Source organism: Oncorhynchus masou, chromosome 19 (assembly GCF_036934945.1).
Source record: "Oncorhynchus masou masou isolate Uvic2021 chromosome 19, UVic_Omas_1.1, whole genome shotgun sequence".
Lineage (NCBI taxonomy): Eukaryota > Metazoa > Chordata > Actinopteri > Salmoniformes > Salmonidae > Oncorhynchus > Oncorhynchus masou.
The window spans coordinates 33385370-33403372 of NC_088230.1; the positions used below are offsets into that span (position 1 = coordinate 33385370).

The window sequence follows — 18003 nt, forward strand, 5'->3', positions numbered from 1 at the left end:
TACTTTTGGAGCTCACTGTATATGACTGATCTATCTGGAAGAGTAGCACTGTCGGTGGTAATGGAAGACTGGCTACTTGAGTCAGCCAATCAGAATAAACCTTCACCCACACATGCAGAGTTAAAACTCATGTAAGAGGCTTAATGCCACCATGAAAGGAACCCGATTTTAATGTATTAATCTCAATTAGTGGTTTTCAATTCATTGGGGTTTGTTCAAATTATGACACATAATTGAGGTACGGATATGCATATTTCATGAGGGGGGAGCATTGTGTTGCTCGCTGAGTGACACGTTAATTGATCAATTTGATGTATCGATTAGGATAATGGAAAAGGCAAAACCGAAAGAGGAACTTTAATCCAGAAACTGTAAATGTTGTTGTTGAACGCAAATCCAAATGGAGAGATTTAATCAGGATAGACACAGCACTTCTATATTGGGAGCGATTTGGAACATGCTATATTTTATGAACAAGATGAATTTCGTGATACAGCTGTTGGGGGTGGCACATTTCCAGGTCACTAGACTGAGTCGCTAATGATAACGGCGGTGGAATGTCAACAAACTCGAAGCACGTGGAGCGCAGCCAAAATCAGCAACAGCTTAACTGCATCCGACAGCATATAGCATTTTTTTATCACTTAATTTACTTAGATTTGTTGCCACGGGTTCTGTTGGGTATTGAACATCACCAAACATTATAGCAAATTAAATGATAGTGTATTCTCATTTGTTTTCATTTTGTTATCCTTCGAACTGTTAGTTTTACTGTGATTTGGTACTGCAGGTATATTATAGCCAACAGATCAGGACTAAACTGTTCTGTCAAGAACTACACGTCATGAACTGTAAAAGAAAATAATTTAAAATCCTCCGGTTGAGTTTTTCTTTTGAATTGACCAGATTGATAAAAGGCTTCTGGTCTTCTTTGGTCCATCCATTCCTAGTGGTGGTGTGAGTTAGAGGTTAAGATTTGCTTGACTTGGTCAGGGTCACATCGTTTTCAAAACTGCTGCCGCCCCAAGATTGTTATTGGTTTTGAACTTAACCTCCCCTTCAGAATAAACTGCAGATTCAGCTGCTATTTGATGGGCACAATAAAAACCCTTTGGAGAATGGGAGCTGTCAGAGCCGACCCTACACTACGCTACACTAGCCTGGTCAGTGTTTAGCCAGCTGCTGTGGGCTTTGACACCGTAGATGGAAGACTGAGCCAAGTACTTGCTGGACTCATAGAAAACAAACCAGCTTCATTCCTCATGAAGTGTTGTTGTTTTGGTTTACTACAGTACCCAAGTCAATGACATGCTAAGGTCAGGGACAGCCTCTTCAGTCTGGAGAATCCCCACATGTCAGTGGTGGGATATTCCTGAGCCAGAGGATGAGGCAGGAGGGAGAAGGAGTGGGGAGCACGGGAATCGGAATATCCCCATGCTGACAAGTCGCACATCCAAGTCTCAGCAAACGTGAAGGGTTGGCAAGGCAACTGAAGAGGTTAGCGTAGCATGCATGCTCGGTGATGTTGATGCTCGGTGATGTTGATGCTCGGTGATGTTGATGCTCGGTGATGTTGTTTCCATTCATGCTACACCATGACAGGTTAAGTTATCTAAGTACACAAGGTAGTGTCACAAAGCTAATGGTAATTGAGGTACGCTAATTAGCATTAGCAGTTAGCTTAAGTGCCTCAGTTTAGTGTTAGCAGGACCAGGTGAATTATCATGAGCATAAAGCAGTGAGCAGGTGTGTTGTGTATATAGTTTTACACTTAACCTAGTAATTAGTCTTGAGATAGAAACACATGTATTGGCAAGGATGACTTGACCTTTCTGCAATGTGAGCTTTTGATTTTAAAAAGTCACTAGGAAAGGATGAACTTTAATGTCCCTGAGTGGAACATTGTCTTAGACACGCTACTGTATACCAATATAAACACTGTTCATTACACACTCAACATTATACATTGACATTTTTTGGGGGGTTGGACATTGTTTTCTCTCTGCAGGTCAAAGTGATGGTGCGCATCTGCTCTGCCCAGGGCTCCAGCAACACCTCAGAGTCCAGGTCATTTCTAAAGGTGGACGCCCGCAAGAAGCAGCTCACCCTCTGCGAAACGTCCGCTAACTGCCACACCAGTGCTGCCCAGAGGCGCGCCGCCACAGCCGCCCCCAAGATGTTTGCTTTCGATGCTGTTTTCTCCCAGGATGCATCACAAGTAAGCCACAGACACTCTCCCCAACCCCGCGTCTCCTGTCCTCACAACTGTTCTTTATACATCATCCTGGGGACCTACAGGTTGTGCAGGCTTTTGTTCTTGCCCAGCATTAACACAATTTCAACTAATTCAACTAACTGATTAAACTAATGAGGGGCCTGATGATTAGTTGATTAGCTGAAACAGGTGTGTTAGTGCTGGGCTGGGGGAAAAAAGCCTTCCCACTCTGTGGATCTCCAGAACCTGCGTTGACGAACAGTGGTGTTGTATGATGTTCTTGATATGATGAGATGTCCAAGAGGGAGGAGGGTGGGAAAGTGACCACAGCTCCTATTCTGGACATGGGGGTTGGTAACAGGCTAAGCAGTTGGTCCCTTTAAAGTCAAAGTGCTATGAATTCCAGTCAGGGCTTAGCCAAGCTTTCCAAAAATTGGTGGTGGTTGGTGGTGGTGACGGTGGTGGTGGTGGGTGGTGGTGGTGACGGTGGTGGTGGTGACGGTGGTGGTGATGATGGTGGTGGTGGTGATGATGGTGGTGGTGGTGGGGGTGGTGGTGGGTGGTGGTGGGGGGTGGTGGTGGTGGTGGTGGGTGGGTGGGTGGGGGTGGTGGGTGGCTGTAGGTGGTGGGTGGGTGGGTGGTGGGTGGGTGGTGGTGGTGGGGTGGTGGTGGCTGTAGGTGGTGGGTGGGTGGGTGGGTGGGGGTGTGGGTGGCTGTAGGTGGTGGGTGGGTGGTGGGTGGGGGTGGTGGGTGGCTGTAGGTGGTGGGTGGGTGGGTGGGTGGGTGGGTGGGTGGGTGGGTGGGTGGGTGGGTGGGTGGGTGGGTGGGTGGGTGGGGGTGGTGGTGGTGGGTGGGTGGTGGTGGTGGTGGTGGGTGGTTGTGGTGATGGTTGTGTGAGGATATAGCCCTGCATCAGAAACCAGCCCCAAAGTGCAGGGGAGAAAGAAACAACAAACCTTTCTGCCTGCACCAGTTTTAGCTGCAACACGCGCTGTGCTACAGGTTCCAGGGTATCCTGTCAGACAACGTCAGCCTGATGATTGGTGACCCTACTGCTCAAAGGAGAGGCGGCTTTGAAGAAGAAGACTTCAGAGCTACTGTCCAGCTCCTATTAGAACACTGCCAGTCAACCACACACACACACACACACACACACACACACACACACACACACACACACACACACACACACACACACACACACACACACACACAGCAACACACACACTACTGTATCTCCTCACTCTCTCTCTCACACACACGCACACACACACACACACACATACACACACACATCCTCACTCTCTCTCACACACACACACACACACACACACACACACACACACACACACACACACACACACACACACACACACACACACACACACACACAGCAACACACACACTACTGTATCTCCTCACTCTCTCTCTCTCACACATACACACACACACACACACACACAGCAACACACACACTACTGTATCTCCTCACTCTCTCTCACACACACACACACACACACACACACAGCAACACACACACACACACACACACACACACACACACACACACACACACACACACACACACACACACACACACACACACACACAGCAACACACACACTACTGTATCTCCTCACTCTCTCTCTCTCACACACACACACACACACACACACACACACACAGCATCGCCTCACTCTCTCTCTCTCACACATATACACACACACACGAGGCGTAGTGCCAGAGTTTGAACACTTCATCATGGAGGCTTTGTGGCTCTGCCTGTCTGCTATGGGATTGATCAGAGAGAGAACTGAGGCTGCTATGGGATTGATCAGAGAGAGAACTGAGCCTGCAATGGGACTGATCAGAGAGAGAGAGCTGAGAACGTTAAACGTTATATGTCCATATTATGCAATGCATGTCTACTCTGCATCCTGGAATCAGGCAGAGTCATGAGATTGCCAAGCGAGGCAGCATTACCTAGGCCAGCAGGTCCCAATCCAATCAAATATCTTGGTGGTCAAATTTGGTCAATTGTAGTAAGTGAAAGTAACAAAATACATGTATCTGTTTTATTATTAACAATTGCATTGTGAGAATGAATTAGAAAATCTTTGTAATATCATAAATACTCCGACCGTTAAATGAATGAATTAATAAAAATCAGCGGACCACAGGTTGAAAACCACTGTCCTAGGCCCTATAGCTGCAATGTGCTGCCCTATATGTCAGTTCTTCTACTGTGAATACAGTGGACGGGTCATTCATATTAAAACAACCAAGAGAGATTTGCAGCGTGATGCAACGTGTAGAAATGCACTGCGACCTACGAACTCTCGCCCCGGGTGCTTTTAGGTCTTAGAAGTGTTTGCATTTGATATGCATTCAAAGGGTTGTAGATGGCCCCTCCTTGTATGTTTGACATGGTGCTGTGCTTTTTTTCTGCTTGGTTGTGTTTGCCTCTTTGCTATTGGGATGTCCTGTGATGTCAAATGATCTGAACTCACAAACACGCAGAGACTCAGTCACACTGAGGTGTGATATGCTGTGTTGTCGCTGGCTGAAATGATCTGTGCTATCTACTGATAGGCTGAGGTGTGATATGCTGTGTTGTCATTGGCTGAAATGATCTGTGCTTTCTACTGATAGACTGAGGTGTGATATGCTGTGTTGTCGTTGGCTGAAATGATCTGTGCTTTCTACTGATAGGCTGAGGTGTGCTCGGGGACGGTGGCGGAGGTCATCCAATCGGTGGTGAACGGTGCAGACGGCTGCATCTTCTGCTTAGGCCATGCCAACCTCGGTATGACCACACACACACACACACACACACACACACACACACACACACACAAATCTATGCCCTTGAAATAACGAATGACGGCCCATTAATGTGTCAAACAGTTTAATTTCCTGTTTTCACACCTCAAGAAACAAACTGGATGACTGACTGAACAGAGGTCCCTGTTTTAATTGACTCAACCATTGTGGGTCCCTACCCCCCTTTCCCATTAGGAAACCACTTCACGTTTTTCATTTCCTGGTGGGAGTCCCAATGATTGTTTACAATAGAGCAGAGAGATGGAGAATCCCCTTTTGTTTTGTCTGCCTTATTTTAAAGCCCTCTTTGAGTTTGTGTGGAGAGCTTTGAAGGACAGGCAGAGAGAAGGAAGGCAGCGGCCACTTCAGTATAATGTTGTAGGATGTGTGTGTGTGTGTGTGTGTGTGTGTGTGTGTGTGTGTGTGTGTGTGTGCTCGCGCGCATGTTTTTTTGAGAGTGGGAAAAAAAGAGAGAGAGAGAAAGAGCTTTATGCAGAATGTAAAGTGCTCTTGTTTTCCATCTGGTTGTTAGACCAGTCTGTCCTTTTATCTAGTCCTTTGTTTCTCCTCTGGCTGTGTAGGTCTGCCAAACCCACTGATGAGGACTTCAGATCTCCCGTGTTGTTTGTTAACTTCTACTTCTGCTGTTACTTCTTACTGCTACAAATATTTATATTTGATCCACATCCATAGACTTCATGTCCAGACCACATATTTATATATATATATTTATATTTAGCCTCACAATGAAGTGTTTTACCATTCTATTTTCAGGACAACCAGGGCTGTAAGTAGAACACAAAATAATTTGACATAAACAGTTGCATTCATGACTTTTATTGATATAAATAGAAAAACAAGGTCCACCAAACCAAAAACCAGGTAGAAATGTATTTATATGAATGTTGTAGTTGCAGAAATTGTTTGCTCTCTGGGAAATTTATATCCAACTAGTCAATGACAACTGTGTGGAATTTGGAGTTTGTGACAGCAACTATGTGAGCTTACAGTATTATAGACACTATGTCCTGGGAACCCCTTACCTCCTAACGAGTCTTGTGTAGCTGGTGAGCATCATAGAGCAAAACATGTGCATGTTCGTGATAGTCTCAGCTTTTCATAGATTAGCTTAGATGGCTTTAATAGTTTGTAGCTCAAACCATTCAAGACTCTATAGACGTTTTTTGTATGAAAGACCCGGCCCCGGTCCCCTTCGGGATCCGCTCTTGTCTCACAAACACCTCTCTAGCTCATCTCCTGTTAATCACACAGACTACACATGGTTGCTATCTACGGATGCACGAAAAATAGACTCATCAAATGGTAGAACCCAGTCGTCTGTAGCTCAAACACACACTGTTTAAAATGGGTTCGAAGCCTGAAGGTGCCCCGGCGATACGGTGGGACTCATTGGGTTAAAACATTTTGTCAACCCTGTCTTTTATCTACTTCAACAGCAGACTGCACTCATACACCTGTTTTTGATGTGTCTATTCCTATTTGAACTAGCTATTTCCTTTCTGAACAAATATATAACTATAAGCAACCTTTGACAGTTTTTTTTACCTTGATTTAACTAGGCAAGTCAGTTAAGAACAAATTCTTATTTTCAATGATGGCCTAGGACCAGTGGGTTAACTGCCTTGTTCAGGGGCAGAACAACAGATGTTTACCTTGTCAGCGCGGGGATTTGATCTTCCAACCTTTACGGTTATTAGTCCAATGCTTTAACCACTAGGCTACCTGCCCCCCTGCTGTTTTGGAGAGCAGACTTAAAATCCGACAGGCCAGTTTACAGGACACAGATTTAGTCTAGCCAAGGACTAAGATGCACTTTCAATTGAGAATCTCAGTTGGACATGCCTTTTAGACCAAAACTATAGGCTTAGTCCATGTCTGAGAAAACAACCCAACAAGTATAACAAGCGCACCCCTCACCACCTCAAATAACCTCTGAACCCTCCTCCATAGGTAAGACATACACCATGATTGGTCGGGACTGCTCCACACAGAGCCTGGGTGTGGCTCCCTGCGCCATCTCCTGGCTCTTCAAGCTCATCGAGGAACGCAAGGAGAAGGCCGGGGCACGCTTCTCGGTCCGCGTGTCCGCCGTGGAGATCTCCGGCCGGGACGAGGCGCTGACCGACCTGCTGTCCAATGTGTCCACAGGCAGCCTGCAGGATGGCCAGTCTCCGGGGGTGTACCTGCGCGAGGACCCCATCTGCGGGTCACAGGTACGGAGCTGGTTGGCTAGTGGGAGTGTGTGTGTGTGTGTGTGTTCGCTTTGGGTGGGGAGTTCTAGAGAAAGCATTTTAATAGTTTGTGACAAACCTAGCATAGGCTATGTTCAGCTATATTCTGACTTAATATCTAGAATTTGTGCTTACGTTGTGTGCTCCTTTCTCAACAATAAATCACCCGTCATTGAATGCTTCAATTCTTTAGCTACCTGGGCTCTTGTGATGCCGCTTCCACCTGACTTCCTCAGACAACCTCTCTCCCTCCCTGGACCCTCTCTCTCACCTCTCCCTCCCTTTGTGTGCATATCTGACCTCCTGATCACCCAGGAGACTCCCTCCACCGGGCCAGAAATGTGTGCTGTTCGCCCAATTAGCTAGACCCTTCTAATGCAGTCTCTTTTCATCTCTCTCATTTCACTCGCCCCCCCACCACCCCTCTTCTTTTCTTTCTTTATGTCTATGGCTGTCTGTCTTTATTTCCCTGTCCGTCTCTCCCATGTTCTTTTCTCACCTATTTGTGTCTCCCTCTCTCTTTCATCTCGTTCATTATGTGTCTGTGTGGGAGTCTCTCTTACTCTCTTAATTCATCTCCCATTTTCTCTCCCTCTCTGTCTTTACCTTTCTAGCAACTCTCTCTGTACCTCCCCCTTTCTCTCTCGTGCACTCTCTCTTTATTTATTTCTCTCTCTCTCTCGCTCTCTCAATTCAATTCCATGGGTTTTATTGGCATGAAAAGCTTTTACAACAGCAGGAACAGTAGGAGGTACAGTACTAGTCTCAGTAGTATTAGTATGAGTTGTCTCTTTTCCTCTCTTTTGTTCGGTCTCCCTCATTTTTCATCTCTCTCCCCCCTCAGCTACAGAACCAGAGTGAGTTGCGTGCGGCCACTGCAGAGCGGGCTGCCTACTTTCTGGACACAGCCCTGGAGGCACGAAGCACCAGCCGCCCTCACTGCGATGAGGAGGAGAGGAGAAACTCACACATGCTCTTCACCCTCCACATCTACCAGTACCGCATGGAGAAGAGTGTCAAAGGAGGAAGTGAGTAGGGTGCCCGTGGCTGTGTGTCGGGGGAGAAGTTGGGGATGGTTGGTCTGGTGTGGGCACTTAGTACACCTGGGTCAAATAGGTATTTGTTTTCTTTCAAATACTTGGTTTATATATATATATACTGCTTGGTTTGACTTGCCTGGGACTATTCAACCAATGGAATTGCCCAGATAGTGTAAACCCACCAGAGCACACTGGGCAAGGAAAACCTTTTCTAGCGAGTTCATTTGACATTCAATGCGCAGTCTACCCATGTATGAATTTCATCAGTCATCAGAGGTTACATAATGAAGGAGGATGACAGTTAAATATGGTGTCTTATTAATGTGATGACAGTTAAATATGGTGTCTTATTCATGTGATGACAGCTAAATATGGTGTCTTATTCATGTGATGACAGCTAAATATGGTGTCTTATTCATGTGATGACAGCTAAATATGGTGTCTTATTCATATGATGTTAAATATTGATCTGGAGCTCCACATTGACCACCATATTGATGCAGATAAACCTTTGAAAGATAATGACGTCTTTAATTTGCTTGACGCTCAAAGGAACCGCTCTGATCAGCACAATGAAAAACCCTTGCCCTTTTATCTGGAGAACATATTTCACATGCATCATTAGTATGTTAAGGCCTGCTGGAAAGGCTAGGCCATCCAGCAAGTCTATTATCTCTCTCTCTCTCCCACTCTTCCTCTCTCTCTAGCTCTTCCTCTCTCTCTCTTGCTCTTTTTTTCCAATCCAACTTGTATTAATTAGCTTCATTTGGAGTTGCTGATAAGGCCTTAACAGGAATACTAACAAGGAAGGCTAGCTCATTTTCATTATACGCTGCCCTAGCCTACCTGTCATCATCGCCGCATCCTCTACATTAGCTGCTGTCATTAGTATTTCACACTCCCTCCGCTGCAATGCGGGGGTAGACACGACACACGCTGTCCGGAGCCAGAATACATTTCAATAGGTAATGAGGCTTGAGTCCTCTTTCTGGGAATGTTTATAGAGTGGCACATAAAAGGGGAGGCTAGTTTGCAATTCCCGGGTTCCGGGGAGGGTTGTCACTCTGGAGCGCTGGGGAATGTAAATCTTGCTGACGCTAGGTTAATCTTCAGCCTCACCACTGTGTTAAATCAGGACACCGTTCGGGTTACTCTTAATGATATGAGTCAAAGTTTTCATACCACTGACCTAGATGAGCTCGAATGGGAAGGAATCTGGCCTCTCAACCGTAACTATGTCTTTTATCTGTGAGCAGTTAGCCCCCCCCGAAAGTGCGAGCCTTTTTGATTATCACTTCTGAGCCGACTGTCCATAACTCTTGATTCATAGATACACACGGCGAGGCAAGGCATAACGTGACCACGCCCAGAGTAGGATACAGCCATAGGGTACTCCCTTCACTCCTTTGTTAAATTGCCTACTTTAATCATAACCCGACAACGGCTGTTGTTTTTTTTTAACATTATATAAACATTTTGTATATGCGTGATTGGTCATTTTAATATAATTCCATGTCGTCTTAATCAACAAATGACATCATACCAAAAAACACTTGAATTCTAAAGGTAAAAATGTTAACATGAACAGCTAGACTGTCGCGTGGAATGTATGTCACCATTATCAGTCAAATAGCCTATCCCAACAGATCTAACTAACCCTGCTTTTAAGATGCCGGAAAGCTGTTCCATATTGTTTTTGTTTGAACAATAGTAGGAGAAAACACCACCAAATGAAGTTTCATCAACTTCCCAAGGACCATGTTAGATAAACCTCATGGTTTCAGGTTTCAGGCTTCAAGCTGTGGGCTCCGGTTACTCAGTACATTTATACGTGTGTTCGAATCACTTCATCACTGGTAAATTCGTAACACTTGTTTGTATCTAACTAGCTATGTGTATTGCATAAAGATGGCTAATCATCTTGTAGTAAGGACTAGTGAGCTGTATCCATCAAAAAAACAGCTATAATATTCTTCTGCATTTGGCTATTTATGCAAACCTGGATATTCTGCTGGTTTCGGTCATTTGGTAGGGTTGTCTCCCCAGCTGGTCTGGGGCAAGATGAAAGGACATATAGGCAAGCCAACGAGAATTATCTTTTCTAAATACTTAGACCGTCCAAGGGCAGGAAAAGACTGGAAGTCGTTACTTGACATTATCTGAGACTAGTGAATTAGATCGAGATGAAGTTAAACGTTAGACAGCTAACGTCAGCTAATCGGCGAAAAAGCTAAAGAATCAGTGATGTAAGTATAATGCAACAGCTTTACGGTCAGTGTTAGCAGGTCGGGTAACAAAGTAGTGGCAGAATGAGTATAATGCAACAGCTTTACGGTCAGTGTTAGCAGGTCGGGTAACAAAGTAGTGGCAGAATGAGTATAATGCAACAGCTTTACGGTCAGTGTTAGCAGGTCGGGTAACAAAGTAGTGGCAGAATGAGTATAATGCAACAGCTTTACTGTCAGTGTTAGCAGGTCGGGTAACAAAGTAGTGGCAGAATGAGTATAATGCAACAGCTTTACTGTCAGTGTTAGCAGGTCGGGTAACAAAGTAGTGGCAGAATGAGTATAATGCAACAGCTTTACGGTCAGTGTTAGCAGGTCGGGTATCAAAGTAGTGGCAGAATGAGTATAATGCAACAGCTTTACTGTCAGTGTTAGCATGTCGGGTAACAAAGTAGTGGCAGAATGAGTATAATGCAACAGCTTTACTGTCAGTGTTAGCAGGTCGGGTAACAAATTAGTGGCAGAATAAGTACCGTGCAAATAATTTGTTGTTGTGACAGTGCCTTCAGAAAGTATTCAGAGCCCTGGACTTTCCACATTTTGTTACGTTAAAGCCTGATTCTAAAATGGATTAAATTACATTTAAAAAAAATCCTCAGCAATCTACACACAATACCCTATAAGCCATGAGGTCGAAGGAATTGTCCGTAGAGCTCAAAGAAAGGATTATGTCAAAGCACAGATCTGGGGAAGGGTTCCAAAACATTTCTGCAGCATTGACGGTCCCCAAGAAGTGGCCTCCACAGTGGCCTCCATCAATCTTAAATGGAAGAAGTTGGAACCACCAAGACTTTTCCTAGAACTGGCCACCCGGCCAAACTGAGGAATCAGGGGAGAAGGGCTTTGGTCAGGGAGGTGACCAAGAACCCAATGGTCACTCTGACAGAGCTCTAGAGTTCCTTACAGAAGAACAACCATCTCTGCAGCACTTCAGCAATCAGGCCTTTATAATAGAGCGGCCAGACGGAAACCACTCCTCAGTGAAAGGCACGACAGCCCGCTTGGAGTTTGCCAGAAGGCACCTAAAGACTCTTAGACCATGAAAAACAAAATTCTCTGGTCTGATGAAACCAGGATTGAACTCTTTGGCCTGAATGCCAAATGTCATGTCTGGAAGAAACCTGGCACCATCCCTACAGGGAAGCATGGTGGTGGCAGCATCATGCTGTGGGGATGTTTTTCAGCGGCAGGAACTGGGAGACTAGTCAGGATCGAGGGAAAGATGAATGGAGCAAAGTACAGTATCGGTCATTCAGCACAAAGCTAAATGGGGGGGATGTGAAGTTTGAAGTGGTCCATTCAATGTGAACTCCTGAGCTTGTTTTTATTTTGGTGCTCTAGTGAAAGTTCAGGTTTTATAATTTACCATCTCTCCTTTTTTTCTCTTTTTTTTAAACCCCCTTTTTCTCCCCAATTTTGTTGTATCCAATTGTTAGTTGTTACTGTCTTGTCTCATCGCTACAACTCCCAAACGGGGTCTGGAGAGACAAAGGTCGAGAGCCATGCGTCCTCCGAAACACAACCCAACCAAGCCACACTGCTTCTTAACACAGCGTGCAGCCAACCCGGAAGCCATCCGCACCAATGTGTCGAAGGAAACACTGTATCCTTGTCTCATCGCGCACTAGCGACTCCTGTGGCGGGCCGGGTGCAGTGCACGCTGACCAGGTCGCTAGTGCGCGATGAGACAAGGATATCCCTGCCGGCCAAACCCTCCCTAACCCGGACGACGCTAGGCCAATTGTGCGCCACCCCATGGGCCCAGAGTCGCTCCTCTTTTTTCTCTCAATTTACCTCTCTCACACTCTCTCTCTCTCCCCCTCTCTCTCTCTCTCCCTCTCTCTCTCTCTCTGTCTCTCTCTCTCTCTTTCTGTCTGTCTGTCTGTCTGTCTATCTGTCTCTGCTGTTTTCTCCCTCTCTCATAAAGTGTCTGGCGGCCGCAGTCGTCTGCACCTGCTGGATCTGGGCAGCTGTGAGACAGACATACGTCGGACTCGGGAAGGAGGTGGAGGCCAGTGTCTGTCGCTCTCTGCTCTGGGAAACGTCATCCTCGCCCTGGCCAATGGGGCCAAGCACGTACCCTACAGGTAAGTCTGAACATGAGGGACAAACGCTAGTGAATAAAGATTTTTCACGTACCCTACAGGTATGTCTGAAAACGAGGGACAAACGCTCTTGAATATGATATTTTCTTTACGTACCCTACAGGTATGTCTGAAACGAGGGACAAACACATTCAGATGCTCGTGAATAATTGTTTTTTTTCACAATGCCAATCTGAATGTGTCTGCATTGTGTCTGTGTGTCTAGCTTTGTGTCATGGCCTTTTTTTATCTCTCTCCATTGTTCTTCCCACCTGACAGGAATAATCTATGAAGCCCTATTAGGCCTGTTTGGATAAGAGAGAAGTTGAGGGAATTCGCGAAGCACCAACGTGGGAAATTATTGACAGTGTTATGGTTCAACGAAAGGGTGTATTCCGGCTTCAAAGAGATGAGGGGGTTTGGATTGTAATATAGAAGATTGAGTCTGGTGAAAAGGAATATGTGGAATGAGATGTTTTTACTTGAGTCTGACAAGATCAGCTTTATTTATACACGGTATAGAGTAGGGTGGGCTTAATGAAAATGTTTCTTGTCTATTTAAAACTAGTTTTCATGGAACCTTTCACAAATTGCCCTACTTACAGACAGAACATGAGAAGGTAGTTGAAACGGAAAGTGGTAGTTGAAAATGGTAAATGAGATCTCGTTCCCGCCGCCTTTTCGCCTGTCTATGCCTAATCCTTTGGTACAATTAGGAATGGTTGCTGTGATCCAGGGAGGTTTAGAGGGGAGTGAGTTATGGCTACAAGGATCTGGTGCTGGTCCTTTTTTGGGGGGCTAACGAGGGGATTTTTTGATGTATTATTCAGGGATAGCAAGCTCACCATGTTGCTGAGGGAGTCTCTGGGCAACATCAACTGCCGAACCACCATGATAGCACACATCTCTGACTCACCAACCAATTACATGGAGACGCTCACCACTGTGCAGCTGGCCTCGCGTATCCACCGCATGAGGAAGAAGAAATCCAAGGTAGTAACATATAAACAAGCCATTTCAAGGCTTCCTACTGGGGGAAAAAAACTGGTTGAATCAATGCTGTTTCCAAATCATTTCAACCAAAAAAGTCAGTGTGACGACGTTGAATCAATGCTGTTTCCAAATCATTTCAACCAAAACAGTCAGTGTGATGACATTGAATCGATGTGGAAAACTGATTGGATTTGCAAAACGTCATCAAGTCATCATGGTAAGGGAATTTTGTATTTGACATTGAAAAAAAAAAACCTAAACCTAATTAAAACCTACATTTTAACCTAAATCCAATGACAGGTTGACATTTTTGGTTGATTTCACATTGAATTCACATTAGTTGACAACTCAATCAAAATGTAAATCAAAACTAGATGTTGAACTGACGTCTGTGCCCAGTGGGTTATGTTTTGAATTAAAGTGTGTGTGAGAGTGCGGTCATCTGTATCCAGAATGTGTACGTGAGTATTGGGTCTTGCATCCATTAAGATTTGGATCAATACATTCATATTACATTCTTTGCATGGTCTTCATAGATACAGACTTTATTCCTCAAGCATCCTTTGGTATCGCTCAATTAGAGAATGTCTGAATTGTTTGAATGATTTCCCAGGGTAATAATGACTCTGCCATAGAAATAATTAAATCTATTAAGCTCATCTGTATTTCTTCCAAAGGAAGGGCTGTTACAGCAATAATTTTCTCAGTGTCTTATGCCATGTAATCAATACTAAAGAGAATCCAATGTATGCCCTGAGATTTGGAAAGCATACCTTCAACATAATTAGGCAGATTGACAGCATCTACTTATATTTTATAGATCAGGACACCATAGGATACATCAAATTATTTTTTACATACATTTTCATGTAGCCTTTGGTTTGCACTTTTAACCTTGAATGGTATTGGGTTCCAATAAATTGAAAAGTCTAGGAATGAACACTGTTTATAATTCAGCTATTGAATCCCTACCGCAGACCAGATTTGAATGTGTGTTCTCTCTCCTGCTTACAGTATGCATCCAGCTCCTCTGGTGGTGAGAGTTCCTGCGAAGAGGGACGAATCCGCAAGCCGCACTTGAGACCCTTCCACCCACGAACCGTGGCTCTTGACCCCGATATGCCCACATTGCTGTCCAGTGACCCGGACTACTCATCCAGCAGTGAGCACTCCTGCGACACGGTCATCTACATTGGGCCTGGTGGGGCCACCATTTCAGACAGAGAGCTCAGCGACAATGAGGGCCCACCTTCCTTTGTTCCGATCATTCCCTCGCTGAACAGGAAGCGCGGGAAAGACACCCAACGCCCGGAGGTGGAATACTTCAAGTGTGACACGTTTGCTGAGCTCCAAGAGAGACTGGAGTGCATTGATGGCAGCGAGGGCCCAGCTGCCTTCACTGGGGAGGGAAAAGGGGCACAAATAGCCCAAAGGACCAATAGCCCAGAGGAGACTGTGTCCCCCAAGACTGTTAAATCCCCCTCCCAAAAGCCTCTCGTTAGCACAACAACCACCAACACAGTTCCCGCTAAGTCTGAGCAGGAACATTCAAAATTGTCCTTAGATGGAGGGGTCCCAGAGAGTCACAAACGGACAAGTGCAGATGGGGAGAAGGTTCTGGCCTGCGTGGTTAAGCCCAGCGTTTTGTTGCAAGACTCAGAGCCTGTGGTGCGAGAGAAGGTCTACCTCAACAAAGGGCCTACTGTACCTAAGCCTTCTGCCTCTCCTTCTTTGCCAAGATCCTCCAGAACACCCTCTCAGGGCCTGGATGCTATCTGCCGTGCACCCCCTGTGGGCATGAGTCAGCAGGCCCTAAGGCAAGGACAACATGGGGGGTCCCCGGTCCTGGAGAGGGCCCATCATGGCAGGAGTCCCTTGGAGATGAGCCACCTTCGGGCAGCATTGAGGGGCAGATGCCTGGAGAGAGATGTCCTGAGGACCACGATCACCCTGCAGCAACCCGTGGAGCTGAATGGGGAAGACGAGCTGGTGTTCACAGTTGTGGAGGACCTACCCATAGGCCTGGTCCCAGACAATGGGCGGCCCTCCAGCATCATCAGCTTTAATAGTGACTGCTCCCTTCAGGCCCTGGCCTCAGGCTCCCGTCCTGTCAGCATCATTAGCAGCATCAACGATGAATTTGATGCTTACACTGCTCAAGAGTGTGCATCAGGGGTGAGCTCAGCCTCACAGGAGGAGATGTTTGCCCATCATGGTAGCAGACAGTCTTCCATTGGCTCCTGGCCGAGTGAAGTGAGCGTGTGCTCCCTGGAGAGCGACAGCACCCATTCGACAAGTAGATTCTTACAGAGGGCTAAGTGCATGGTACCGGAGAACACCTCCATATTGTCCTCCCCTGGTATATTCCGTAGGGAGCCGTTCTTGCAGCATGGTACCAAGAGCTCCCTAAATGACAGTGGTGTCTGCTTCTCTGAGTTGGACAGTGACCCCGCCACCCCAAGCAAGCTCTCCCTAACTAAGTGCCCACCTTCTCCTGACTCTACCAAAGCATCTCTCAGAGCAAACACTCTGAACACCTCAGCCTCTTCTCAGATCCCACACCATGCTGTTCACTCCAGTCTTCCCAGGAAAACCAAACCTACCTCATCAGTTACCCCAAGCTGCAGCAGGCAGGAAGGCAAGCAAGATGATCTCTGGTTGCGAGGGGGCGGCCATTCGGATCCTAGAGCGACTGAATCCACTGTGGCGAGTAAGCCACCCAGAAACGGCGTGAGTGGCCTCCCTTCCAGGAAGCCGGGAGGAAACAGCAACAGTGTACCTCGACCGCCGAAAGCACAGGTATCCTCCTCGACTCAGAGGGTGGTAGATGGTTGTGAGAAGTCCAGCAGCAAGAAAGCAGAGACCATGAGCAGGATGCCACAGCTCAGGCGAGGCGCCACCACTCTTGGCACAGTGTCAGTCCCCCACAGTTCCCCTGAATCAAAATGGGGCCGCGATGGTAGTGGTAGTCTGAGATTCTCCTCTTTGGGAAAGAAGGCAAATGGACAGAAAAGCAGCATGCTTCCAAAGTCCGGCTCTATCTCTCCTCCTGCTCCACCTGTTCGCAAATCAAGCCTTGATCAAAAGACAAGGATAGTCTTATCTCCTAGTGCCTTAAGGGCAGCCAGCGACGCTGCAAGGTCCTCATTGCCTAAAACATCAGTATCCGAGGAGGAATTTGATGTTCGATTCAGAGGGGATTTGTTTAGCTACAAAACATCCAGCTTGAAGGCTGACCATGGCTCAGCTAAGACAGCGTCAAGCCTGAAGACACGAGGAGCCAAAGGCGATTCTGCAAGGTACTATGGTAGCCTAATGTCCTTGGAGAGAAGTGACAGTCTAACCTCAGTGAGGTCCAGACCTGGCCTGTCGAGAGAGAATAGTGGCATTAGTTTAGGAGACAATGGAAAATCCAATAGATCAGTGCCAAAACTTGGGGTTCCCACCTCCACTACTTCCACATCCACTGCTACCTCTCCACCTTCCTCTACCACGTTTGCGACGTCAAGCAAGTTGGGACAGCTCAAAGCTAATGTCAACCCCAGGGCCACAGTTGCCAGTGGATCAAAGGCTAGAACGTTGTCTGCCAGCAGTTCCAAGACCCTTAACTACTCCACCAAATCTGATGATGCGCCAACTGCACGCAATGCCAGCCTACCTCCAACGGGGAAGCCTCCAGCTCGTTCTTTGGCAGGGACCAATGGTAATGGCAAGCCTGGCAGGGGCACTATCATGGGCACCAAGCAGGCCATCCGGGCTGCCAATAGCCGAGTTAGTGAGCTTGTGGCGGGAAGCCCAAGGAAACATCTAAACAGGGGTTCAGGGGACAATGCCAACGATAGCGGGGCAAGTGTCAGCGGGTCCCCTATCAGCACGCCGCTGCCCTCGCCCTATAGCAAGATCACAGCCCCGCGGAGGCCCCAGCGTTACAGCAGCGGGCACGGTAGTGACAATAGCAGTGTGCTCAGTGGGGAGCTTCCACCGGCCATGGGGCGTACTGCGCTCTTCTACCACAGTGGGGGCAGCAGCGGGTATGAGAGCATGATCCGGGACAGCGAGACCACAGGCAGTGCCTCGTCAGCCCACGACTCCATGAGCGAGAGCGGGGTGTCCACCTCTAATAGGAGTAGAGTGTCTAAATCACCCAAGAAGAGAGGCAATGGTGAGTATTAGTTACACTGAGAGAGTTCTGTAACAATATCCAGACAGCTATACCACATCAATCACCACTCATGATCTCATAAAGTTGTACTTGTGAAATAAGTGTGATGTTATTTCATTTAGCGCCCCACAATATTCCAATTTAACAAT

The 18003-nt window shown here is 46.6% G+C and overlaps 1 protein-coding gene across 4 annotated transcripts in view; it reads left to right on the forward strand.

Annotated features, from left to right (window-relative positions):
* kif26aa (kinesin family member 26Aa) overlaps positions 1 to 18003 on the forward strand; it is a 167972-nt gene that overhangs the window by 138711 nt on the left and 11258 nt on the right. For all 4 annotated transcript variants that reach the window (XM_064925706.1, XM_064925707.1, XM_064925708.1 and 1 more), the window contains 7 exons: positions 2009 to 2218; positions 4928 to 5021; positions 7010 to 7272; positions 8135 to 8318; positions 12543 to 12702; positions 13530 to 13692; positions 14707 to 17854. In XM_064925706.1, the coding sequence (XP_064781778.1) occupies positions 2009 to 2218; positions 4928 to 5021; positions 7010 to 7272; positions 8135 to 8318; positions 12543 to 12702; positions 13530 to 13692; positions 14707 to 17854 (4222 nt within the window). The remainder of the gene's footprint in view (positions 1 to 2008; positions 2219 to 4927; positions 5022 to 7009; positions 7273 to 8134; positions 8319 to 12542; positions 12703 to 13529; positions 13693 to 14706; positions 17855 to 18003) is intronic.